The 27,565-nt window shown below is 40.2% G+C and overlaps 1 protein-coding gene across 6 annotated transcripts in view; it reads left to right on the top strand.

Moving 5' to 3' along the window:
- The window catches only part of TNRC6B (trinucleotide repeat containing adaptor 6B), a 241,799-nt gene that overhangs the window by 44,451 nt on the left and 169,783 nt on the right, over positions 1–27,565 (top strand). For all 6 annotated transcript variants that reach the window (XM_087868691.1, XM_087868685.1, XM_087868687.1 and 3 more), the window contains 2 exons: positions 16,264–16,338; positions 23,027–23,117. In XM_087868691.1, coding sequence (XP_087724817.1) covers positions 16,264–16,338; positions 23,027–23,117 — 166 coding nt within the window. Of the gene's footprint in view, positions 1–16,263; positions 16,339–23,026; positions 23,118–27,565 lie in introns of those variants that run through there.

Raw genomic sequence — 27,565 nt, 5'->3', positions numbered from 1 at the left:
GTTGTATTGGTCAGCCCATACATTAGCTCGGGAACTTATTTTCCTACAAAAGCAGCTGAAGGAATCTATTAATTTATTTGAACAGCTCTGTCATCATTGTTCTAAAAGGAACAAATTAGAATGCCATTCCAGTGTACCTATCACAAGAAAAGCTTTGATAATGGCAGGAAAGGTTATCAGAGGCGGCACCAGACTTCATCAGGGATACAGTGAAGGAGGGAGAACAGACACCCTGCCTAACCTGCCCCATTAGGGGAGTTCATCCTGGTGACGGATAAAGGTGTCAGGTGACGGATAAAGGTGTCAGGTGACATAGCTGGACCATCTTGACATCTGACTGAGAAGTTTGGACCCATATTCTCTATGGGCTGGGAGGCTTTAGAACTTTCGGACAAAGGAGTGACATCAGATTTACTTTTTATTATAAGAGCAATTCATGTTCCTTGAAAGGAAGTTGAAGTTTATGAAGTTGAAAATGGAAAAGTCCCCCATCTCACTCGTCAACGTGCCTGTCTTTAAAGGTCGTTGTATATCTTGCCAGAATTTTCCCCTATACTTTCATGCTGGTTTATAATGTATATACATTACATATACACATATAGTATGTGTAGTATATATTTATGTTATATGTATACAGTTGGCCCTTGAACAACACAAGGGTTAGGGACACCAATCCTCCATGCAGTCAGATGTCCATGTATAACTTTTGACCTCTCCAAATATATAAATTTATTTTATATATATGTTATATATTTTTATATATATTTAATTTATATATTTATAGTAATTTAATTTATATATTTATATATGAATTAAATATAATTTATAATTTATATATTTATTTATATATATTTAATTCCAATAAGGAATTAAACTATACATGATGTTTTATGATGGCTCTTCTTTTAATATGACAAGATGTTGTGAACATCTTCCATGTTACATTGCCTCCTTCTTTGTAATGGCTGCAGAATGTTCTTTTCCTTTTATTACTAGTCTCCAAGTGGTTGACATTAAGACATTAAGGTTGTTCAGGATTACAGTTCAGGATTGCCAATAGTACAGCAGAAGGAGCAATGAACATCTTTATACAAATATATTTGTACATTTTTGAGAATTCATTCCTAGAAGTGGAATTGCTGTATGAAAGAAATGCATATTTTACATTTTGGTAGATGTTGCAGTTTATATACTACGATCAATATGTGATAATGCTGCTATCCCCACACCTGGCCTTGTAAATCTTCTTAATCTTTGCCAATTTGCTAAGTGGAAAAAATAACAAAAAAAATAACAAAAAAACCCCACAACACCCAACTTTTAAAAAAAGTATTAGATTTATGTCTTTTATATCCTTTGTATTTTTTCTTTTGTGAATTGTGTTTCTTTTCCTTTGAACAACTATCTAATTAGGTTTGTTCTTTTTTTCTTTAAGTTTTATTAATTTAAGTAATCTTTTACCCATCATGGGGCTTGAACTCATGACTCCAAAATCAAGAGTCATATGCTCCACTGACTGAGCCAGCCAGGCGCCCCGTGTTCATTTTTTTCTTAAGAATATGAGAGAACTCTTTACCTGTTGTGCACTACAAATGTTTTCTTAGTATATCTTTTTATTTTATGATCTTTTTTTAGCCATAGAAAAGTTTTATATAGTAAAATTTATTAGAAATTTCTTTTAAGTCTTCTGGGTGAAATTATGCTTTTAGGAAGACCTTCTATTGAAGATGATAAAAATATTTTTATGATTATTTCATCTGCTACTTTCATATTCCTTTTGGTTTTTTAATTAAAGTGTTTGATTTACCTGGAATTTTATTTTGGTGCATGGAGTAAGATGCACAAATGGTTTTCTACCCTCCATTCCCACAACTAGCCAGTTCCTCCAAAATCATTTATTGAATAATAATTCATCTTTTCTTTTTTTTTTTAAGATTTTATTTATTTGAGAGAGAAACAGTGTGCACACGAGAGAGCACGAGCAGGGGGAAGGGCTGAGGGATAGGGAGAAGCAGACTGCCCGCTGGGCAGGGAGCCCGACTGAGGCTCAATCCCAGGACCCCAGGATCATGACCTGAGCTGAAGACAGACAGTTAACCAAATGAGCCACCCAGGTGCCCCTTATCTTTTCTCCACCAATTTCAAGGCCCCCCCTTCTTTTTTATCATAATTTGCCATATATGGTGCATTTCCTCTCTTCCTGACTGCCTAGAGCCCCAACTGTGGAATCAACCAGATTAGTATATTGGATGAGGATTGGTAGAAGGGAAATTGAATGTAAGCAGTGTAGAGGGTTGTGATAGCAGAAGTGAATAGCACTTGAAAGAGCAGTTTGGAGAACAGTTCTTTTTGGATACTTTGGGTTGGAGATTGGAGGGACATTGTGGTGGAAGTTCTCAGCCATTCTGAAATTCTCTCATCTTGGTCCATTCCTTCGTCTTCTGCTCTTTCTATACCACTAACAATCAAACTTTAGCCGACATCAGAATCACCTGGAGGGCTCATTAAAAACAAGTTGCTGGTTCTGCATCCAGAGTTTCTGTTTCGATACATCTGGGTAAAGCCTGAGAATTGACATTTGCATCTAGTTCCCAGGTGATGCCGAAGCTAGCTGGTCTGGGGACCACACTTCGAGCACCACTGCTCAAGACCAGGTCCCCCTTCACTTCCATCTTAGATATTCTAATGGTCTCTAGTTTGACTGCTTATCCTAGTTTTCTTGTCCCTTACCGCTTCCTGACACCAATTAGGATTGTAGTGGTGAGAGTAGAAGTGGAGAGAAAGGAATAAACCTGAAAGACATTCCAAAAGAAAGGTTAATGGTCTTTGGAGACTGAACACATGTGAGGGACAAAGGAACAGGAAGCAAAAGAGGCACTTTCTAAACACTACCACCAGATTTACTCTTTCAAAACCACTTCTTTCATCTTGTTATTTTCCTGTTCAAGAATCTGCAGTGAGATAAATCTAAAATGAGAGTTATCTGAATAAAATACAGCTGACAATTGACACCCAACCAGTGTGGTTTCTCCTGCTTTGTCTAAGTCAAATCTCATTATGACAAATGACGTTGCAAATAGATCTCTGCATTACCAAATACTTTCAAGCCCGAGCCAGTGACCTACTTTAAGCAATATCCAATTTAGCAATTCCAGTTCAGCAAAATACTTTGGATAGGATTTTAGGACTTCTTGTAGAATTTACTCTGAAGTACATTTGTATAAAGAACTGCCTATTTCTGAGGGTTAATTTAAACTCTATTTAGAAATCCTGTTTATCGTATGTATAACATTATTTTTTTAATCTCATTATACGCTATGCTTTCTGAATTTACCTTTTTCTTATGTTTGCCATTTGGCTGTAAGGGGTGTGGGGCATCGTGCCAAATATTCCTGTTTGCAATTATAAATGCAGATGAGGCCAGAATGTGTGTTTGTACAGGTGGGGTGAAATAAACAAACAACAGTGAAAGCCTGTTTATCAAGATCATTGTTTTGTTGCTGCTGGATTGGAAAATAAGGAGGTGGCACTTTGGGTTTTTTAAGATATTTAGACAGGACATTTAAAATTTTTTTGTTTTTAAAAGCTAACTTTTTTGTTATGCTTTATGCTTGTGTTCTTTGGTCCCATGTGGGGGTGAGATTTTAAAGATGTGAGAATTATAGCTAGCTGTACAAGAGTGCTGAACAGATATCTCTCTTTTTAAAAAATATCTTTGTTGGGGTATGATTTACGCACCACAAAATTCACCTATTTTAAGTGTACAATTAAAACGTTTTTAGTAAATTTACACCGTTGTGTAATCATCACCATGACATCATTTTAGACATTTCCGTCAGCCCAAAGAGACCCTTCATACCCATTTGCTGTCTTTTGTTCCCACTCAGCCCCAGGCAACCACTAATTTACTCTCTGTCTCTGGAAATTTGCCTTTTCTGGACATTTCATGTGCGTGGAGTCATAGAACGTGAGATCTTTAGTGAGTGGCTTCTCGCACTGAGCGCCACGATTTCGAGGCTCACCCCACTGTAGTTCGTATCAGTAGCTTGTTCCTTTTTGCTGCTGAGTAGTTTTCCACTGGGTGGATGTACCACAGTGTTGATCCATTTTGCAGCTGATGGGCATTGGGTTGTTTCCACTTTTTGGCTATTATGAATAATGCTGCTGTGCACATTCACATGGGCAAATGTTTGTTTTATTACCTAAATCATTAATAACCAATTGAGAAAATTGGGGGAATTTTATTGCAAAATATTTTAATCATTACTGCAATATATGCAAATTATAATTAAAAATAAATATTTAATGTTTATTTTTAAAATAAAGATCTTATCTCAGACCATATGAGATTGCATTTTACATTATATTAATTCCTTATTACTCCCTAAAGCCCTTTCCAGACTTGCAACTCAACAATAATCCTGTTATTTTATTAAGGCAATAAAACCTCATATAATAGAGCGTCACACTTAAAAATATATTTTTTCATAGTCATTATCATTTGAGACTCACAAGAGGTAGATAGGACAAGTATGACTGCTTGTCCCCCATTTATTGCTACCAGGGGGTGTCTACACCCATATTCTCAGGTAATTGCTGTAGGAATCTGTCAAGATTATGCTTCCGGTTTGTGGCATATACAAGGGTAGGGCACCTTTCAGCACCAAAGGACTACTTTTATATGTGATATAGATACCTGTTTGGAGTCTTGGTGGCTTATTCATTCCACAGATACTCACTGAGTATCTACTACATGCCAGGCACTATGCTGTGCTAGATGTTAGGGATTGAGGGGTAAAAGATTTTTAGCCCCTGCTTTCAAGGAATTAATTGTCCATAAGGGGCTGTATAGAGGAAAATAAACTGTAATACTGAGCCATGGGAGCCCAAAGAAGAGTATCTAATGTGGAGGGGGTTCAGGGTATAGGCAGGAGGTTATCTGAGTGTGTTGATAAAAATCTCATAGTAGCTAATACCTAGTTAATATTAGGTAATAATAGGATCTAGTACTTAGTGCTTACTCTGTCTTACTCTGCATATATTTACTTATTTAATCCTCAAGCTACCCAGTAAGGCAGGTAATATTTTTATCCTATTTTACAGATGTGGAAACTATAAAACTGAAGTTTGGTAACTTGACCAAGGTCACAGAACTAGAAAATGGCAGATCTAGAATTTGAACCAGGCGGTGTGTCTGTAGAGTGTGTGTCTGCTAAAAAGATTTCTCACAGGAGATGATACCCAGGCTGTGTCTTGATTGACAGTTTGTACTTAGTCTGGCAGAAGGGTGATTGGGGTGTGCCTGCCTGGTTTTCTGGACAGAGAAACATCATGAGTACATGTAAAGGACACACCTGGTTGAGAGTGAGTGGCAAGAGATGAGGCTAGGAAGAGAGGACTTGGTAATGAAGGGCCAGGATGCCTTCTAAGGAACTTGGGTTCTGTGATCTAATTTTTAAATTTATACAAAAGATACCACTTTTCCCTTTGTATTAGTTCTGTTTGCATTCATTCTTGCTTATTGTGAAATACATTACACAGCCAGAAAACTGCATAGAATACAGATGTAAAACTTAATGAACTATTTATTTTTAAATAATAATTCATTCTGAGGTCAAGAAGTAGGACATTACAGGGATGCAGCAGCCCCATCATAGTGACCTTTGCTAATCACAGTCCTCCCTTCCTACTTACAGGTAACTGCTCTCCTGATTTCTTTCCTTTCTTTTTCCTTTACCACCTGTGTACCTCTAAACATTATAGTTTTGGCTGATTTTGAACACAGAGTCACATGCTATATGTTCTTTTGTATCTGGTCATTATGTTTGCAAGATTCATCCATGCTGTTGCGTGTGGCTGTTGTTCCTTCATTTTCATTGCTGTATGGTATTCCATTGAATGAATATGCTAGAAGGTATTTATCTATTCTACTACCCAGGGTATTTGGGTTGTTCCAGTGGATAGCTATTATGAATTGTGCTGGTCTGAAGATTTTTGTGTCTTTTGGGTGCACGTGAGCATGAATTCCGCTAGGTGTATATACCTGGGAGTAGAATTACTGGATCACAGAGAAGAATAATGGTGAATTGTATTCCAAAGTGGATATAACAATTTACATTCACACAGTCAGTGTAAGGCAGTTCCTATTATTCTATATCCTTGGTAACACTTGTTATTATCAGACTTTTAAATTTTTAGCCATTCATGGGGTGTCTGGCTGGCTCAGTCAGTGGAGCAGGTGGCTCTTGATCTCAGGGTTGTGAGTTCGAGCCCCACCTTGGGAGTAGAGTTAAAAATAAAATCTTTAAAAAAAATAATAAATAATCAAGTAAATTTTTAGCCATTCTGGTATATAATGGTATATTATTGTGGTTTTCCTTTGTATTTTTCATTATGGTTTTATTTTGTATTTTTTTTACTTCCTATTGAAGCTAGACACCTTTTCATATGTTTCGTTGGCCATTTAGATAATGTAGTTTTTTGTTTTTGTTTGTTTGGTGACATGCCTCATCTAGTCTTCTATCCATTTTCCTATGAGTTATCTTGTTCTTTTTCTCTGTGTTGGAATTCTTTGTTATTTTGAATACGAGCCCTTTGTTGGTTTTATATATAAAGCTTTTTCATTTTCTTGAGGGTGTCTTTTGATGAACAAAAATTCTGAATTTTCATGTCAAATTCATCTGTTTTTTAATAATAGGTGCTTTTTTGTGTGCTGCTTAAGAAATCCTTCCCTACCCTTAGGTCATGAAAACATTATCCCATATTATCTTCTAAAAGCTTTATTACTTATTTTTCATATTGAGTTATAGAGCTGTCCTGGATTTGATTTTTGTGACTAGTAATTCTTAATTAACTTGTTAATGCCTCTGCCTTCAATATATTTTTTACATTTTGTTCAGATTTTCTGGCTATCCTCAGCAGGACGATTGGTCTGAATTACCTAGTTTGCCATTCCCAGAAGCAAAAATCTTTTAAAGTTTTAGTTTCACTTTGACTTAAAAAAGATCTCTTCTGGTCGGTAAAGGGGCCTTAAGAAATATGTTTACTAAAAAAAAAAATAAAGACTGAAAAATTATATAGATTCATTGTTGTTTTCATATTTTTTTTGAGAGATCAAAAAGAAGCTTCTGTTTCATGTGTGCTTCTCTCAGTTATAAAATACTTGTAGATAACTTAAAGCTTGCTGTACAACGTGAACAATTATACCCACTGCAGGATAGTTTTAGAACGTTAATCATAGCAAAATTTTGCATTAAAAATATATATACAATCAAACATTGACTTTGATGATAAAACAGTTTAACCGTGGTAATGGCCACCCCCCTTTCTCTGTCTGTCCATATATTTAAACCTCTTTTTTGGCCAGAGATGGACTGTATGCAAACCGCATCCAGAATGCTTTTAGTTTGTGCCACAAAATATGAAGAAAATGTTTTCAGTTTATGGCAACTAGATCCATGACATATGACGCTCCAGGAACTGTTTTTACAGTGCACAAGATGCACGGGAACAGAATCGCAAACTCACATGATTATTGGCAAGGAAAAAACTGGCTACGTGGCTGATGTTAAATTTGCTTTTTAAGACAGCCAGATCAAGAAATGTCTGAAGGATTTGAGACTGTAGCAGTGAGATGATTTTGCAGTTAGTAAACACAGCCTCGGGAAGCCATGGCAAGGCAGTTTCTTATGAGCCATTTACAGCTTCTAGGAGGAGAGGAGAGTGTGGGCGCTAGAGAGGAAAACCTGACGTGGCCTCCAGGGAATGTTGCCGGGGGAAGTAGAGCCTCTCCCGCGTGCACTCCCGCGTGCGCGCTCACACACACACACACACACACACACACACACACACACACACCCGGATAGTGAGGGAGAAGCTCCTTGTCCTGCTGTCACGTAGCACCCCACCTGGCCCTCCTGATTCTGTCTCTGAGGTTCACAGTGGAGGAGGTGAGCTTGGTTGTAGCCAAGATGTTAGGAATAAGCATTGCGTATGTGGAAGTTATGGCTCCTGAGCCACACACTTCCTTCCTGCTTATACCCTTATACCATTTTCTTTCTCTTTTAAAATTAATAGCTGCTCAAAGTGTACTCCGAGGATCCGCCTCACTCCCCATCCAGATCCTTTCAGGGAGTCCATGAGGTCACAACCATTTTAATAATACTGACATGTACATGCCTTCAAACTCATTCTCTCACAAGTGTACAGTGGAGTTTTCCAGAGGCTTCATGACATACGATACTGCAAAAGACTGAATGCAGAAGCAGATAGGAGGATACAGCTGCCGTCTCATAAGCCAGACATTAAAGATATTTGCAAAAATGTAAAACAATGGTATTTTTCTCAGATTTTTTATCCTCTAAATATTATTTTTAATTTAAAAATGTTAACATGTAATAATAGTATATTAATATTTTTAAAAAATATTTTATTTATTTATTTGACACAGATACAGCAAGAGAGGGAACACACGTAGGGGGAGTGGGAGAGGGAGAAGTAGGCTTCCCGCTGACCAGGGAGCCTGACGTGGGGCTTGATCCCAGGACCCTGAGATCATGACCCGAGCCAAAGGCAGACGCTTAGCGACTGAACCATCCAGACACCCCTGTATTAAAATTTTTAAATGGATATTTATGAATAAATATCTTAAATTTTTCATAGCTTTAATTTTTAGTATGGGTAAATATTGATATTTATAACCCACATAAGCAAGAGCTCTTTGGGGTCTTTAATAATTTTTAAGAATTGTAAAGAGATCCTGAGACTATAAAACGTTTGAAAGTCACTGCTTTACATCCTGTCAATTCTGTTGGAATCCTAGTTTTTCTCTGAAGGCTGTCCTGATTGTCTAGCCCACTGTTCTCTCTGCACTATCCAAGCTTCTGTGCCACACAGCTTAGTACTTTCAGTTCTTGTGGAATTGCTTGCTGTGCTGATTTTCTTCTCCTTATCAATAGTGTAAGACCTCTGAGGACAGGGATTATCTGTTAAATGAGAGTTTTTTGAGGTGTCCATGATGTAAATTGCTGAGTGCAGCAAAAATGGTGGTTATTGGTTAATGGTTATTCATATTGTTATCATCTTCAATATAAATATTAAAACTTCCCTAACTCACTGTTTTTATTGGTGAGCCAATATGCATTTAAAATTTTGTGAACTTTAATAGAAATAGGTATTTGATTTAAAAAAACCTACAGAAAATTAATATACAATATGGAAAAAGAATAAAGGCTTTTTGATCATGGGTCATCAATAAATTGGGTACAAAAGCTGAACATGTTAATCTGTTTAATTCTTATGTGATCAACAATGGCAGTAAAACCTGGCCATAGGCCCTTGCTCTGAAAACACAAGCATCGCGCTGGGCGCTTAGTAAGCATTCAGTAAAGCTGGCTGCGTTGACTCTGCTGTTTCAGGAGCTGCCTCTGCTGTTCCTGTAGCCAGCAGTCATCATTCCCTACCATCCCCACCCCCACCCCCAAGTGGTTTGCCCTTGTGTTTTGGTCTTTAGAAGGTACTTTCTGAAGCCATTTCTGTTACAGAATTGACAGGTCATCCTGGACTAGGGTAGAAGGCATTAGTTGACCAAACTGAATAAGTAGCTGAAAGTGAGTACATACCCTTTTCTTTATCTCTGCTTCAGACTGAGTTTGTTTTCCTTAGGCAACCAACCTCTACCTACATGAATAAATGTAATATCTTTGTGCCAGGGGCCTGCTCTCAGTCCCAAAGTTTCCTTCACAGCTTCTCTCTGGCAGTCCGGGGGTCCCACTCAGGTAGCACTCTGCCCTGAGAGGCCAGCATTACTTTACCATGGTGTTCCTTAGAGCAGCATGATACCTGGCAGGTGGCTCATTGCTGAATGAATGCATGCATGCATGGAGTCTATACTGTGGCCTTGGATATACTATTATAACTGATAAACAGCATCCTTACTGGAGTAAACTAAGAATGTTGTGCTGAGTAGACCTTATTTTTTTCCCAAAAATGTCTGTGTTTATTCCATCAGAGTTTATCAGAATGTCCTTTGCACTAGCACTGTTTTAAATGATGATACAGTAGTAAGACTTAGACCCTGCCTTCAGTAGTCTATGTACAACATAAACAAGCCTGGTGGAAATATATACCAAGTATAGTCGCTAACTCAGAGGAAGGACCCATCCAGACCGTGTGTGGGAAAGAGAGAGGCATTAAGAAGGGCTTCACAGAAAAGGTTTCCCTACACCTGCATTTTGAAGGTGGGGAAGAAATTTGCCCTGTGAGTAGGAAGACAGTCCAAGTAGAAACAGCATCTACAAAGTTACTGGCACATGAAGCCATGTGGTGTTTAATGAAAACTGAAAGCAATGTGATTTTGTGAGATGAAGCTGAGAGGTGAATAGGTACCGGGCTTTGTATACCATGTAGTGAGAATTAGATTTTATCTTGAAGATGGACGGAGACATTGCAAAGGCTGTGTGGGATTGCACGTTATAAAGGCAATTCTGACGGGAGTGGGGGTGGGAGGGTCTTGAGGGTAAGAAAACCAGTGGAAAAAAAATAGAATAACTTGAGCGAGAAACTGCCAGAACTAAAGCAGTGGCAGTAGGAATAGAGAAGAAAGTACCTACTGAAATATTTGGGGATTAGAACTGACAGAGTTTGGTGAGAGGAAGATGCTGGTGATGGTGCCGGATTTTTTATTTGAGTGGGATGGTCGTATTCCCAAGTGAGGCAGAAGGGGAAGAACACAGTTTGAGGGAAGATTAGTTGGTTTTAGATGTGTTGCATTTTAGGAACCTGTGGAACATGAGGTGAAGTGCATTGACATTAGGCAGTTTATAGAAAGCTTTGAAGATTGTAAGAAAGGCCAGTACTGGAGAGATTTGGGAGTCACCAAGGCATAGATGGTAGTTGAATCTATGGGGGAAGATAAGGACAGTGTATATAATTGAAAGAGAATAGGAAGGGTGTAACTCCCAAGGAACACACCAGTAATGAAAGGACAAGCAGAGAAAGATTCTCGAGTAAGAGTCTGCAAAGAAATGGTCTGAGAGGTGGCACAAGGAATGAATTTGGCTCCTTCTGTAGGGTAAAGGGGCTAGACATGATCCATGACAGTTTGGGCATCAGAACTAGGCTCAGCCCTTGAAGCCAGGAGTTGAGTTTGGTTCCCTCACCACAACCCATGTCCCCCCGTTCCCCATGTACAGAGGCAGCAGATCCTCACCCAGCACCACTTGGCTCATTTGTGAATCTGGAAATCAACAGCGTTGACAGAGGCCTTAGGTTGGCTGCAAACCCAAGAAGACAGGAGGACCCAGACACAGCTAAGAGACCAGCAACTAAAGCAAGGTGCCCCTGGCTCAGTGACTGGATCTGCAGTGTCTTTTTTAATTTTTATTTTTAAAAATTTTACCTTTTAAGTAATCTCTACATCCAACTCAGGGCTCAAACTCACAACTCTGAGGTCAAGAGTCTCATGCTCCATTGACTGAGCCAGCCAGGTGCCCCTGGATCTACAGTATCCTTGATACCAAGATAGGAAAGGAGCAACCAAAGGATAAGACTTTCAGGTCATTCTGATTTTTAAATGTGAAAAAGAGGTTAAAACAAAACAATTGAATAATAGCCATTGTATTTGGTACCGGGATTGATAGGGAAAGATATCATATTGCAATGATTAGTAAGTGAATGAGAGGTAAGGGCATTGTGACCACAAATATAAACTTAAACTTGATTAGGACAGGAAAGGGGAGGGAGGGCACAAAAGCTAGAGGAGATTTTGGGATTAAAGGAGATGGTTTTTGGAAAGTGCAGACTGGAACATTTTCTAGAACTTGCAAAGTGTTGAGCTTAAGTAGAGGTGCCCTGAAACTGCACAGGTAACGTTTCCAGATCTTGGAACAATCATAATACTTGTGTATTGGCAGCTAAATAGGCCCATCTGCCTGTAGTGAGGGTATCTCCACCTGTGCTGCTTGGGCTTTCAGTAGTATTATTTGTGTTAATTAAATAGGTTCCTTCTTGCCCACTTGGGCTGGGTGCCCTGCTTATAGAGCTGGACGTGTGGTACCCTCCTGTTTGCCCCAGTTCTCCTGGCATCCATGCTCGCCTCCTGGAAAGGCCTTCCCAGCTCCCTTGCTGGTGTTTTGCTCCACCCTCACATCTGCTGCTTCACTTAAGATGCCTCTTCCTGACATCTTGCTTGAAGTCAGGCCAGTTGCCAATGACGTAAGCAGTCATGGCTTTCAGTGTTACTTGTGACTCAGTTAAAAGTTTATAGTCTGCTTGACCCCTGAGCAACACAGGGATTAGGGGTGCCTGACGCCCTGTGCAGCTGAAAATCTGTGTGTAAGTTTGGACTCCCCCAAAACTTAACAAATAGTCTATTGTTGACTGAAAGCCTTACCAATAATATAAGCAGTCGATTAACACATATTTTGTATTTTATACGTATTACTTACTGCATTCTTACAATAAAGTAAACTGGAGAAAAGAAAATGTTTTTAAGAAAATCGTAAGGAAAAAAACACATTTATAGAACTGTCCTGTAAAAAATCTGCATAGAAATGAGCCCACACAGTTCAAACCCATGTTGTTCAAGGATGAGCTGTGTATTCTTTTTTTTTTAATATTTTATTTATTTATTTGTCAGAGAGAGAGCACAAGCAGGGGGAGTGTCAGGCAGAGGGAGAAACGGGCTCCCCCCTGAGCAAGGAGCCCAAGGCAGGACTTGATCCCAGGATCATGAGCTGAGCTGAAGGCAGATGCTTAACTGACTGAGCCACCTAGGCATCCCTCTTTTTTTTTTTAATATTTATTTTATTATTTTAGAGAGACAGCATGCGTGAGCAAGGTGGGGGATGGGGCAGAGGGGGAAAGAGAGAGAGAGAATCCCAAGCAGATTCCCCACTGAGTATGGAGCCTGACGAAAGGCTTGATCCACGACCCCAAGATGACGACCTGAGTTGAAACCAAGAGTCAGACACTCAACCAACTAAGCCACCCAGGCGCCCCTGAACTGTATATTCTTAATAGTCTGCATCCCAGAATTATGCCTGGAGATTAAACTGATAACAATGGTGAGTCCTGGGTGAGGATGGGGGAGAAGGGACCGTGATCAAGGGCCTTATCCGTATTACTTGAATTTTTTAAAATGAGAATTAAAATTAAGCCTAAAAGAATCAGGCTGAATAATCAAGTTTCAGAATTAAAACAATGCCATATTAGAGTAGTAAAATGAATATAATTTATTGGAAATGTCCTTCTTTCAACTTGCCATATTTCCTAGGAAAGATGTAGGTTTGATTCCATCCCATGAGTTAGATCAGGTAGTGCGCTTGGAGGAGCTCTTGAGGTCTGCTTGCAGTTTAGCAGGGCCTAGTAGTGATTTAGTCCGAGACCCACGAAACTTCCCAACCGCTACGAACCCCAAGGCCGGTCTGGTTACTCTGCAAGAGAACGGAGAAAACTGGAATGCTTTAAATAGTTTACTGCTATGGCTATATACGATCAGATGGTAGGATTACAGTGTAGTTTGGAACATTTCAAAATGACGTTTTGAAGGAATTTGTCATTACTCATACCTTAGAAGGAAGATAGTGCTGTAGATAACTTCAACTAGATAATTCCAAATGTTGATTTTAAAATCAAATGTTATGTTTATCTTGAGTACAAGTGCATCTGATAACAGAGGTTCACAGCCCTGCAGAGAAACTAGGGAAGCTGTTCTGTAAAAACTGGTTTCCAGAGTGCTTGGAAATTGCCCAGTTTCCTTCGCCTGCCCCTCCTCTGCTTCAACTCCTTTTCACCTCACTGAACACAGGCAAGTGTCTGAGCCCACTTGCCAAGCAGGCAAAGGACTGAGCTGGCCACTGTGTCCTTCTAAGCTTGTCTATTAACAAGATATATAATGATGGGCTACTTTATGAAGTTGATACAGAATTTAGACAACTGGTAAGTCCACAGAAGTCATGTTTAGCCAGGGCAGAAACTAATCAGAATAGAGAACTGAAAATTAGGGTCGTTCTCTTGATAATCTGCAGGTGACAAAAAATGAAAGAATTGAATCTTTCTCAGAGGTACTGAGAGTCACACATAACCACGTAGCTCACATTCTCCACAAGGGCCAGACCCATCTGCAAAGTTTGAGCATCTTCAGCTTTCCCTGGTGCCATTTAATGGGGAAGGCTCCACACTGAACTACTGAGTTATCAGGAGCATGTCAGGATTCAGTTCAGCTTGTTTATTGAACTCCTGATGGATACCAAATTCTAAGATGGGTAAGACACAGAGAGCCCTTGTTGTCAAGAAGCCCCTGTTGAGTGTAGAAAGCAGACCCTCAGACACTACCAGTATTATGTGGTATATCTTAGAGGAGGGATACTTAGTGCAGCCAAGGAGGGTACAGAAAACTTTCAGGAGATAATTCCTGAGGCCGATCTTACAAGAGGAGTAGATGGGAATTAAGCCAAGGGCCCTCAGCAGACATCAGTGCGTGTATTTCAGGCAAGGAAACCACGCATAATCCCCATGAGAAGGATATGAAGTGATGATGGGGCTAGAGAGATCTTGAATTTTACCCTGAAGGTAATGGGTAATTATTGACTGAATCTTGGCAGCAATCTACTCAGAGGTCACGTTTGCTTTTTAGAAAGGAAGATGGCTGGGACAACGGTGTGTATAGTAGGAGGATAGGGATAATAATTAAAATATCACTAATACTCATCACAGTCCAACCATCTGAGATTTATTTATCCAAACACTGTTAAAAAATAAGCAGAGGGAGAGGTGATGACAGATAAGAGGGCAACAAGATGCTTTCAGGATTTCCCTGAAGCACCCCCTCAAACACTAAGACATGATGTGGAACTAAAGCTGTAACTCATAATCTGCAGCTGTGGGGAATGGAATGTGCTTTCTTGGACAGAAACATTAAATTGATTGTGAAACTAAGGGCCCAACTTCCAAATAGTGACAGGCTTTCTGACAGCAGTACGGACGCTGATCACAGATGAGTTTCTGTAGGGCTTGTCCAGCATTGTTTTGACCACTTCTGCACATACACCGAGGTCCAGCCTTGGGCAGGATCTCCTTCTGGCATTTGTTTCTGCCATTGTAAAATGAAAGGACTGGCTTGGGACCTCTAGATGTCTAATATTAAGTGCCTTTCATTTCATATATATTCGTGTATCTGTATGTTCACATATGTAAGTACGTATTTCATATATATAAAGAGAGAGACATTCCATCATGAAACAAATACAGTTTTCACTGCATCTATTAGCAGCTTGCTCTGATCCGATTTGATTTTGAAAAGGCCATTCCAGCCATTATTTGAGAACAGACTGGGGAGGAGCAAGAGTAGGGGCAGGAGACTAGCTAAGAGGCCTCCACTAGCAAGGAATGATAATGGCAATGGAAGTGAAAGAATTCATATGCTGTGAATCAGAAATGACAGGATTGCTGGTGGGGCTGTGAGAGGCCTGGGATAGGGTGAGAAATCCAGGATAAACCCAAGGTTCTGACCCAGGCAACTGGGCAGGGATGGTGTCCTTGATAAGGCAGGGCGGACGGGAGAATGAGGTCCTGGCAGGGGATGAAGAGTACCATTTGGGATTTATTGAATCTAAAGTGATTATGAGACATCCTCATGTCAAATGGAGAAGCTGAAAAGGCAACTTGGCATTTTTCTGGTAGAACAGATAAGGTAAAATCAATAATAGAAGTTTAATATAGGTTTTAGTGTTTCTTCAGAAGGTATTTCAGTTCACATTGTTTGGGTTTTTTTTTTTTTAAGATTTAATTAATTAATTAATTAATTTGTTTAGAGCTTGAGCATGGGGAGGGAGAGGGAGAGAGAGAATCTCAAGCTGACTCAGCACTGCTCATGGAGCCTCACAACCCTGAGATCATGACCTGAGCCAAAATCAAGAGTCGGACGTTCGACCGACTGAGCCATCCAGGCACCTCTCAGTTCACACTCTTAATAACCACTCACCTTTATTGAGCATGTGGTTGGTGCCCTGCCCTATACTGTTTTATACATATTCCATGTAAACTTCCAAAGAACCCTATGAGGAAGGTGCTGCTGTTGTTTTAGGTGTTGAGTGAGGAAGCTGAGGCTCCCGGAGAGGTTAGGCCACTGGCCCAACAGTCAACAGCTTCTAGACGGAAGAGCCTGGTATTTACTAGGCTACCCGACGCAGAACTGTGCCCCACCGCTTCCCGTGGCATCTTGCTATGAGTGCCCAGCTCATTGTGATTTTTCTCTCTTTTCAGGGTTTTGGTTTTTTGCACTGAATGTAGTCTAGACTCATCATCACGGGCTTGTGTTGCCCCAGGATACTGTCAGAGGTAAGTTTTTAAAATTTCAATTCACTGTGTATTGGCAGTGAAATGGGAGAGTCTTCATCTTAAAAAGAAGAAAAGTACATTTTGACGTTATTGCCCCTTTCCCAAGTTGTTCCACGAGGGTGTTTAAAGTGGCCATCACATCAGCTCTTTGCATTTCTACTTCAGTAGGTCCCTTTAAAAAGCACATCAGTCCAAATGATTGAAGTGACATGTGGCGCCTCATCCTTTTATAAAGCTAGAATTTGTTATTAGGGTTTAGCAATTCCACAGTTTTCTGTGAGTGTATTCCTAGCTTCTCTGCCTCTGGTCTGTCCTGACTCCAGGCTGTCGTCCACATTACTGCCAGGACGAGCTTTCAAGATGATGTATTTACTCCTGTCACTCCTTTACTCCAACAGCTCTCATGGCTCTCAGTTCTGCAGATGCCATTCTACAAACTGCTTGAGAGCCTCATTCCAGTCAGTGTTTCTGGCTGCTTTTCTAGTGCGCCCCTACCTGTTGTACGCCATACCAGACCATTTTCTGTTTCCCAAACATACAGTTCTTTTTCGTACCTTTGTGCCTTGGTTGATGCTTTTCTCTTCACCTGAGGTTTGGAAGAGGGGAGAAGAATGCAGCTATCAGTGCTCTTTCTCGAATCTTACCTGTTGTCCCCTCCTCTAGGCCACCTTGGCAGAATTTCTTTCTCATCTGTATTCTAGGTGCCCCCGTTACTATGACCATAATAAGGCATTCAGTATTTTACATTAGAGTTACTTGTCTCTGTCTCCTTTACTAGTCTGTAAACCCTTTGAGACTTCTTGGGAAGGAACTCACAGGTTTTTTAGTGCCCGTTGGCTGCTCCTGGACACCTTGCTGAGTGCTGTGCATATATTATTTCATTTAATCCTTATAACACCTCCTCCTGACCAGTTTTATGGATGAAAATAATGAAGATTAGAATGCTAAGTGCCCAAGATTACACAGCTAATAACTGACAAAGAATTAGGAATGAATGACTCCGTTCCTTCAAAGCCAAAGCTTGTTCTACTACAGCATTCTAGCCGAGCACCATCTGGTGTGTGGTAGGAACCCAGGAAATAGCTATTGAATTGATTATCTATTGTAATTTAAATAAAAAGGACTTTAGTTGATTAATTCAGTCATTCCTACATAGAAATTTATTGACTATTAAATTCCAGGTATACAGTTCTAAGTAAGCTGTGAATGTAGACATTAACGAGATACAGTGTCTGGTGTCAAAGAGTTGACAGTGTCATAAGGGACGCATCTATGTAAGCAAGTGAAGCCAGTAGAGGGTTACAGATCATATGATAGAATTCAGACAGGATCCACTGGGGACACTGAGGAAGGAATCGCCAGTTCTGCCGAGGGATGGATCAGGAGATACTGTGCAAAAGCTGAGTCTTGAATGATAAGAATAGGGTGTTCTCTGGTGGTACCAGGGGAGGGAAAGGCAGAAGGAGTAGTATGAACAAAAACATGGAAACCAGAAATAATCTGGCATATTTGTGAAACTGTAAGTAGTTCGTTGTGACTGGAGCAAAGAAAAAGGGGTCTGGTCAGTGACACCGGAGAGACAGGTGAGGGCTAGATCCTGGAGAGCTTTGAAGATACGAATATATTTGCCAACTTTTACGGAAGACCAAGCACAGTATGATGTACGGTTTTACTCATGTTTGTCGTTAACATTTGTTGAGTCCTGTTCCGTGTGTGCTGAAGCTCTGCCAGGTCAAGACTGCAGGCCACTTACCACGTACGGCAAGCTGGTGATAGCTCTGAGGTGGAATCATGTGCCGGAGCAGAAATCAGATGCTTGTGTTGTCACATCATCTGTGACAGCTTTACTATCACTTGTTCGCCCCCTCCAGTGAATTTTCACATAAGTGGACTTTGCCTTGATTTTTTCATCACTCTCTTAGCACTGATACGCCGGCCCCTTTGTCACTTCCCAAGTGGAACCCCTAGCTCAACCATATACTTTTGCATGGCCTACTTTATCCTCCTTCCGTTTTGTCAGAAGCACAGTAAAATTCACTTAGACCCTTAGACAAGTATAAGCTATGGCTTCACAAGAATGTCATCAAGGCTTTTTCAAGAAACACCTTAAAAAATATTAAGAACAGTTCCAAAACCACACACACACACACACACACACACACACACACACACTCACACAAATAAGGGCAAATTAAAGAAAGGACAGATAGAAAAATAGGTATGATATGACATGTAGTAAGTAGGCAAACTATATGGTATTAATCAGGAAAGATTTTTAGAAATAAAAATTGGATATTACAAGGATAGAGACATGAATTGGTGGTGAGGGGAAGCGCTTTCAAATGGGTATGAATTGCATAGATAGAAATTAAATTTGAAACTAATAATACAGTATATGTTAATTAAATTGAATTTAAATAAAAAAATTTTAAAAAAGAAATTAAATTAGCAAATTGTGTGGAGAGAATAGAGAGAAGATTTGCCTGAGTGAAGTGGGGGATAGTGTGTGCATGGGGAATAGCTAGAAATAGAGTTGAAAAGATTATAAAGTAAAAGTCTGCTATTCGTATTATGGTAATGGGGTAATTGGGAAGATAAGACTGATGCAGAAAACTTAATTCTGAAGAGGAGACGTTCCAGATATAACCTGGAATTGAAGAGGACCTGATAAAAAACATTTTCTCCCCTGAGCAAGTTCTGAACCACATATATATCCTATATATCCATATAGGATAAAGGAGCAAGGCAGGTGGAGAACAGATTTTCACTTTTATTACTAAGTTAACATAGAACTGGCTTGTGTCTAACAGCAGGTCATCTTTCTGATATTCAGTTCTGAAACTTAACAGGTTTCCTCGCCCAGCAGTACTAGCCAGGGACAGACCCGCCTCCTGGAAGAAGGAACCAGCAGAGCAGGATAAGTGCCCCACAGGAAAGGAGTTGGGGGGTACTGGACTATGCAAGTCCAGTTTCCCCTTCCAGACTCACTGACCGGACAAGTCACTGCACCTTGACAGCATGTGTCAGGAATATAAGGCCAATAGTAGTGAAGGGATATTGCCTCACATGGAAGGAAGCATCCAGAGTGGGCAAGTTTTCCTCCCCTAACACGCAAGGGCTCTTGTCTCCTAGCACATTGGTCTTAAGTAGTAATCCAGGTCACATTGGGTGTGTCCCTCCCCTCTAGGGCAGAGGGCGTCTCAGGACAGTCCTGCTCCCACTTTGAAGAGGACGAACCCCCACTACCACCCACTCTTCTCTTGGGTATTTTCTTTGGCAAAATTGATCCTAAAATGGATCAGAACAGTATATAAATTATATGAACTCCAAGGCTAAACAAAACTGTTTCAGCACTGTCCCCATAGCCTACCAGATTCAGAAAGTAAGCCTACCTCCTGCCCATGAGCAGTAATTTCTTTTTTTTTTTAATATTTTATTTATTTATGTATTTATTTATTTATTTATTTATTTATTTATTTATTTATTTATTCGACAGAGACAGAGACAGCCAGCGAGAGAGGGAACACAAGCAGGGGGAGTGGGAGAGGAAGAAGCAGGCTCATAGCAGAGGAGCCTGATGTGGGGCTCGATCCCAGAACGCCGGGATCACGCCCTGAGCCGAAGGCAGACGCTTAACCACTGTGCCACCCAGGCGCCCCCCATGAGCAGTAATTTCTGATAAAAGTATGTTCTCACAACATTGTACTCAGTCTTGCCACGTTGGTATCTGACGGAGGGAAGATGGGTGAGGTCCTCTTGGTTTGAGCCTCTCCAGGATACTAGTTAGCCCATGCCAGTGTACAGAATTCACGACTTGGACACTTCCACCCAATTTGGAAAAATCTGCCAGCAGGAGGTCAAATTTGGAACTGGGCCTTTACCGTATCTCGAAAAAACCCAACCAATGTACACTGTCTTCTGCTTTAAAGATTAATACTTGAAGTATCACTTTCTTTTTGCAATATTTAGGGATTTATACTAGTGGCAGCCTCAGTTACCAAGTTCCTTCCCTTCCTCTGTAAGTTCCCTGCCTCCCTGCCTTCTGTGAGCATAGTGAGACACCTCTTTAATTTCCATTTCCCATTTGGATTGCCTGTGTAAGCCGAGCACAAACAATTTAAACATAGAACTTCACTGGTTCTGTAGCAAGCGTGCTGTTTGAAATTCAGCTGCCTTGTAGCTTATGTGCAGCAAATAATTGTTTCACTCATTAATATCTAAAAGGCCTGTATGAAGAAAGTCTCTTTTCCCTAAAGTCTAATCTTTGCCTCAGCCATGGCTGCTTAGGAAAAGCTGTGCCTGCAGAATTCAAGGTCAGGCAGCAGCCTTCTGTACTTTGAAGCCAACCAAGCCTGCTAATGCCCTATTCCGTTTGCTGAGGCCAGCACAGCTGACATTTGCTTGCTAGGCCAGAGTGGCCGATGTATGCTGAGGCCACTTGCACAGCTGACATTTAGATGAGCCTTCAGTACCACCACCACCACCACGGCTGCCACCACCACCACCACCGACTGTTGCTTCTTCCCTTGCTGTCGCCCGCAAAGCCCCCAAGCCTGTGCTAAGCCTTGTGTGCCTGGTGTATTCAGTCTTGTTTCTATAGAAACAGCCACTTACCTGAAGACAAAGTTACCATAACTACAGTCATCACTAATGTCAAAATACAGTGTGGCCTATGGTTTATAAACTTCTAATTCGGCCTCAATAGTGTAAAGCTGGTGTATGACCGTAAAAACTCATGCGGCCTCATGTAAATCTCTGCAAGATTGAAACGTGTTGCTCCCTCGCTAAAGACCAAAGCCCAAAGTCCTGCCCCAACAGAAGCCTTATAAAGTCCACATGCATTTTACCCCCCAAATTTTCCTTCATGTATATTTATTAAAATGGTAGTCTCATGTACCAGATATTAGGGTCTTTGGGATACTCAATAAATAGCACTCTTTGTCCCTTGACTGAGTTCTACACCAATTGAGAAATAAAGGAGTAGGGCATTTGAGAGACCAAAATATCATCTGTCGTTAATTAAGCTATATTGGAGAATATGGCTTACATCTGTAGACAAGTGAACTTCCTAGCACTGACCTCAGTATTCACCGGGCTTACCTAGTCCCAGGTAACTGTGAGGGACCTGCATTTAGAGCAGAGGAAAGGGCTGTGCTCACATGCCTTGTTTCTCCTTCTGATCTCCCCATTCGGAAAGGATCCTCCAGGGTGGAGCTTGTGCATATAGAGAAGAGCCAGGACAGAAGCCTCAGGAGAGGTGAAAGATGGTTCCTCTTTCCTAGCACATTCAAATGGAAATGGCACAGAGATCATTGGGGTGACTTTCTTTGTCCACTGTCCATATAATGCGTCATTTATGAAATACGGTCTCTATTTCTGTAAAGTAGAATGAGAACTTGAGGATATTGGTGAAGCAGCTTGCATATGACATCCTTCTAGGTAGCTTACTTTTTCTAGTGCTATCAACTTAATTTTCATAGAAAGAGCAAGTTTATTTTTGCACAACTGTCATAAACGAATGAGGAGCAAAACCAGCTAGAGAAAGCCTGTTTTCCTTGCTGTGAGCATCTGCTTCAGCAAGAATGGGCAGTGTCATTTCATCTGGAGCGAGTGAATGGGGCTTGATTAACAGAGCTTCCAGTGTACCAGTTTTACATTTCATGTCACATAAATACACACTGGTTCCCAAAAAACCTCCATTAGGTGAGCACAGTACATATTTTGATACTCCTTTCCCGCCCAGCAGATGAGGAAACAGATTCCCACACTAGACCTCCAGGCTGCTGCGTTTATAAAGAGATTCTCTGCACACACACATCCTGGCAAGCATCTTTTTTAGCTTTTGTATTTTGTAGGTATGAACCTTTTAAAGTATTAGAAAGGTTTTAAAACATTGGTTACCTGTAATATAATGGAGATCCGTTTTGTGTCAGTTTGAGTAATTATTCCTCAATAATGACATATCAAATGAAAATTTGAATGTTACATATACTTTTAGTAGTTTCCTTTTGGTACATTTTAATTCATAAAATTTTAACTAACTTAACTCATTTTATTCTTGGGGGGAAAATTACTACTTTTTATTGTTTTGCCCTAGGACAGCCTGTTCTCATGTAAAAATGAATTAACTGATAGTTTACTAAGCAAATCCTCTTGAAAAAGTGGGATCCGCCATGAGTGTGTACTGTAATTTCAGTTATAAAATAGACCACAAATATTGAACATAAATGATAAACCCAGGAAACCCAGCTGGTTTCAATAGCCTATTGTAATATGCAGGCAGTATGACCTGCTGCAGCGTAACAACTGGCCCACTGCTTCCATAGGTGGGTGTCCTTTCTGACGGATCACCGTTTGTACCGTATGCGTTGCTAAAGATTTTCGCTGTCACCTGTGCCAAAAATCAAGACAAAAAAGGAAAGAAATCTAGAACTGTTTAATACCCTGATGTCTTCAACCTTTCCTAACTCTCCTCCCTTTAGGTAGGGAAAATTCCCTCTTACCTCCTCCTTCCTTTCCTACTGAAGATGCGTGTACACACACACACACACACACACACACACACACATACACACACACACATGTTACTTAAGGTCATCGCCTTGGTGATCCAGTTTCAATCCAATCTTTGAAAAACTGATTTTTGCACTGAATTCCTTTTTTTTCTCTCTCTTCTTACCTCTTTTAGGCAGTATTTGTGTGTTTCTGCAGAGTTTTGCACAGAGTCTGTTCCCATGCAAACCAATGAGGGAGAAGTGTCGGAAGAAAGCAGTTCCAAGGTCAGTGAATTACTAAAGATGCAAACACTTTGGGTGGAAATTAAAAACAGGCAGTGGATGAGTAGAGTGGGTGTTTTGTTTTAGGTGAATTTAGAAATTAGCTTGATTTAAATGAAAACCTAACCTAAGGTTGAGAAGATTTTTTTTCTTCTTGATAGTCATTTTTGTTATGCTCCACGACCGATTTAAAACAAATTTTACTGAACTCATAGAGAACTTTATGCTTCATTTGTGCAATGTTTTATTGTGCAAGTTCTGTATTCTTATTTTAAGAAATTAAAATGAGTCAGAAGTGTATAAGGTAAAAAGTAAAAATCCTGTCCTTTATTCCTGCTGCACAAAGACATTATCAATAATTTTTAGACATTTTTTATTAAAAAATTTTAAGTGGTAATTTGTTTGGTTTGGGTTTTCAAGCTAAGGCTTGAATGAATGTTAACCATTGTCAATCCTGTATATAAGTTGTTATCTGTGTGTTTATGTATATCTCTGTATCTGGCTCCCATGTCCTGACACTGCTCGGCTCTTTCTCTGCCTGGTCATATGGGACCCTCAGTATCACCTTCATGTCACTCTCTCCTTTCAAAGTTGTTCTAGTCCTTCCTGGGCTCTCTAAGGATATCTCACACTGTGTCCTGGACAGTGCCCAGTCTGCTGCCCTGGACCTTCCTGAGGGGAGTCTTTTTGCTGCTACCAGTGCTACTGGTGCTCTCTGTGGGAGGGCTTTTGTCCCCTGGTCACTAGAATGCAGTTTTGTATGACCTAATCACTTTCTCGCAGAGCATTCTGCTGTTTTAGTCGAAGCCGCTATTGTAAATACTGAAGGAAGACAAGTTGACGGAGTTAGTATTAATGTAAAACTTCAGAAGCCCTTGAATCCTTTGGAGACACAGTGACTATTCCTTATATTTTTCCCAGGGACCACTTCAGGGCTTATTTAATTTCCCTGCTGTGTACGTAAAAGAGAAAATTGAATAGCACTAACACAGTTACCCATGAATCTGCCTCATTGTTCCACACTTTAGAAGTTAAATATGAAAATTATGTGCTGTAAAAAGTCTTTGATGATATATCAGGAAATCCAAAGGCGAGGATATGGACTTCGTTGGCCTGGTTCCCTTAGAAAGAGACTCGTGTGATCTAATTTATTTAGTATTTATGTGCCTATGTTGTCACGCTGATCTGAAAACAGATACTATTTTGTCTGTTATATGTGGCTTTGACTTATTGAATGCAGTGATCAGTTTTCTTAGTGCCTGGTCTAGCTAGCTATTACACAGTGGAACTGTGCATTACGAGGGAGGCTCCAGTTCTAGTGTGGATTTACTGACGCATCTTGGACTATCGCTGATTATTTATGCTGTCTCTTTTATTCTTTTAAATTGTGGTATTATAGAAAAATATACTTTTATAGTCATTCAATTAATTATTTAATTCACAAACACTTATGGGGCACCTGGTATGTGTTGATGGTCCCAAGTATGGCATGCAGAGTTACATAAGGCAGGGTCTCTGCATGTTGGGAACTTGTAGTCTAGTTGAGGGAGGTAACCATACCATAAGGGCAATGATAGTGGTATTAACTGTGTGGTATTGAGAGCTAGGTCAAAGCAAAGAATTCCTTCTGGATGGAAGCTTCATGATAGAGGAGGTAACACTTGAGTTTTGTTGGAACAATAAGGTGTTTTTGTTTGTTTTAATTGGTTGATTGGTGAGTGGGTGGGTGGAGGTGGGAAGGGGATTATAAGCAGAATGAAGCATATGTCCCATATATAAATGGTGAAGTCTAACAGGAGATGATGAAAAGATTTGAGTGTATTTCAGATATTGTGCTGTGTATTAAGCCATGCCAAAAATTAATGGTTTAAAATTACTATCACAATCTCTTGGGCAGAAGAATTCCAAATAATTTATGTAGATACTTCACCCTCAAGGATGTGGAGCCTAACTCCCCATTCCTTAAGTGTGGCTTCACCCAGTGGGGAAACCTGGCAAAGAGCATCTCGACCAGATGGTCAAGGTCTACATCAATGGGAAAAGTCATGTTTATAATATGTACCCTTGATGTGATGGGCTGAAATGGTACCTTACCTCAGTGGTCTTCTTCCCCAAAACCCGTTGTCCCACTCTGATCATGAGAAAAACATCAGACAGATCCTGAGAGAGGGATGTCCTACAAAACACCTGACCAAGACTACCCTCGAAACTGTCAAGGGAAAACAAGATACGTCTGAGAAACTGTCACAGCCAAAAGGAGCCTAAGGTGACATCATGACTAAATGTAATTCAATATCCTGGATGAGATCCTGAAATAGAATAAGAATGTTAGGTAAGAACTAAGAAAATCTGAATAAAGTATGGATTTTAGCTAATAATGTGTCAATATTGGTTCATTAATGGTGACAAAGGTACTAAGATAAGATATTAATAATAGAGAAAAAAATATATGTATATATAAGATCACCACCACAACTTTTGATTATCTCTCATGATCTGTGATTCACTGAGCTCTATAGGGCACTTCCGCTCCAAAGTGTTATTGGGAGGGGCCGCAGTCATCTGGAGGCCCAACTGGCCAGAAACATCCAGAATGGCTCACTCACATGGCTGGCAGCTGGCCATTCAGCTTGAGGCTGTTGACCTGAGCATCAAGGATCTCCTCCATATGACCTCTGCACATGGCTTGGGTTTCTCACAGCATGGCGACTGGGATCCAAGAGGGAGTACTGCAACCATGCAGAAGCTGCAGCCTTGGAAGTCAAACAGCTTTCCTTTCCCCACCTTCTGGTGAATTAGAGCCAGTCCCAGGACTACCCCAGATTCAAGGGAGGGAGAAACAGATTGCACCTCTCAGCAGGAGGACGAGGAGAAAATTTGAGGTCATCTTGTAATAGTGATTAGAGTATTGGGTGCCGGCTGAAGAGGAGGGAGTGATGGAGACCATTACCTAAGATTATCTCTGGCTAAGGAGTTTTAAGAACAGGCAACAGATTTCTAAAGCATGGAGGTGAGATGTGCATTTTACTTTATGATTTGCTTTCATAACAACTAGTGTTAATGTAGAGGATACACTAGAATGTCTGCATCTCAACACTCAAAGTCACAAGAAAGAGAGTCTGATTGGCCTAACCCAGCCTGTGGCCTGATTTCCATTAGGTCCTGAGTTCTCAAGTTGGGTAGCAGAGACCACAGACAAGGAAGTAGATCCCATGAAAGGACATATGAAGCAGGAAGCAGCAGCCAGCACTCCTGGGACAGTCTCCAGTCAATGCTGATATAATCTTCCACTATATTTTTTTACCAAGGATGGATCAGAATTTTTAATTTCAACTCCACAGCTATTTCTCACTTTACATTTAGTATAATTTAGGTTGATATTCTAAACGAGTTGGTGTTGGCTTACTAGTTGTAGAGATTCTGCAGCTATAGGCTTGGAATGTTTATTTTTTAAGTGAAATCTGGCAAGCATAGTAAAAATTATCATAAAACTGAGCAGTTGAGTGTTTGTGATCTCATTCTCTGTACTTCTTTGTATAGTTAAGCATTTTATAATAAAACAATAAAAACAAATAAGCTCTAGAGCTTAAGAATCATAGCTATGGATTTAAGTGCCCATGTGTCTTTATTAATTACCATAATAAAAAACGCTTAATGAATCAGGAAGCAAACATTTTAGCTATAGTGTTCTCTATTATTATCGGAGGTAATAAATGAATAACCATAGTCTTTGCAAAGAATAAGGTGATCTATTGATTGACTTTACATCAAAGAGTTAAATGAGATGATTTGGACTAAGTCTTTTGCTTTTTTTTAGAAAGGGGGCCAGTGGAGGGGGAGGGATACAGGGAGAGGGAGAGAGAATCTTAAGCAGGCTCCAAGTCCATCATGGAGCCTGATGTGGGGCTCGATCTCATGACCCTGAGATCATAACCTGAGCTGAAATCAAGAGTCAGATGATTAACCGACTGACCCACCCAGGCTTCCCAAGTCTTTTGCTTAAGTTTAGGATATCTCTATCTGAGGCTGAATCTGATTTAGCAAATTACAAGATTTTATGACTTTGGTATTTTAAGAATAGACTGGGGAAGAAACTATGCAGGATAGGTATTTTTCCCATTTGTTTTCATAGCTGGCAAACAACATAAATTGGATTGGATTCCAAGTCTGACTTCCAAAGTCCATGGTAAGTTCAGTCCTCCACAGAGTAATCGATTCTGTTTACTTGTATCAGAGTAACTTCTTAGAAAGGTTGCCTGGTATAGAAGAATGCATACAAGGAGAGTGGGTGCTTCATGCATATGAATAATGCTGCTATGAACATCATTCCTTATATGGTTTGGTGCAGACACATGCCTTCATTTCTCTTGAGTGAATAACCAGGAGTGGAATTGCCAGGTCATATGGTAACTTTGTGTTTTATTTTTTGAGGAACTGCCAAACTGTTTTCC

Source organism: Ursus americanus, chromosome 17, assembly GCF_024610735.1.
Source record: "Ursus americanus isolate L20-20 chromosome 17, mUrsAme1.1.p, whole genome shotgun sequence".
NCBI lineage: Eukaryota > Metazoa > Chordata > Mammalia > Carnivora > Ursidae > Ursus > Ursus americanus.
The sequence above is the reverse complement of the archived record's forward strand: the minus strand, read 5'-3'. Positions and strand labels throughout refer to the sequence as shown.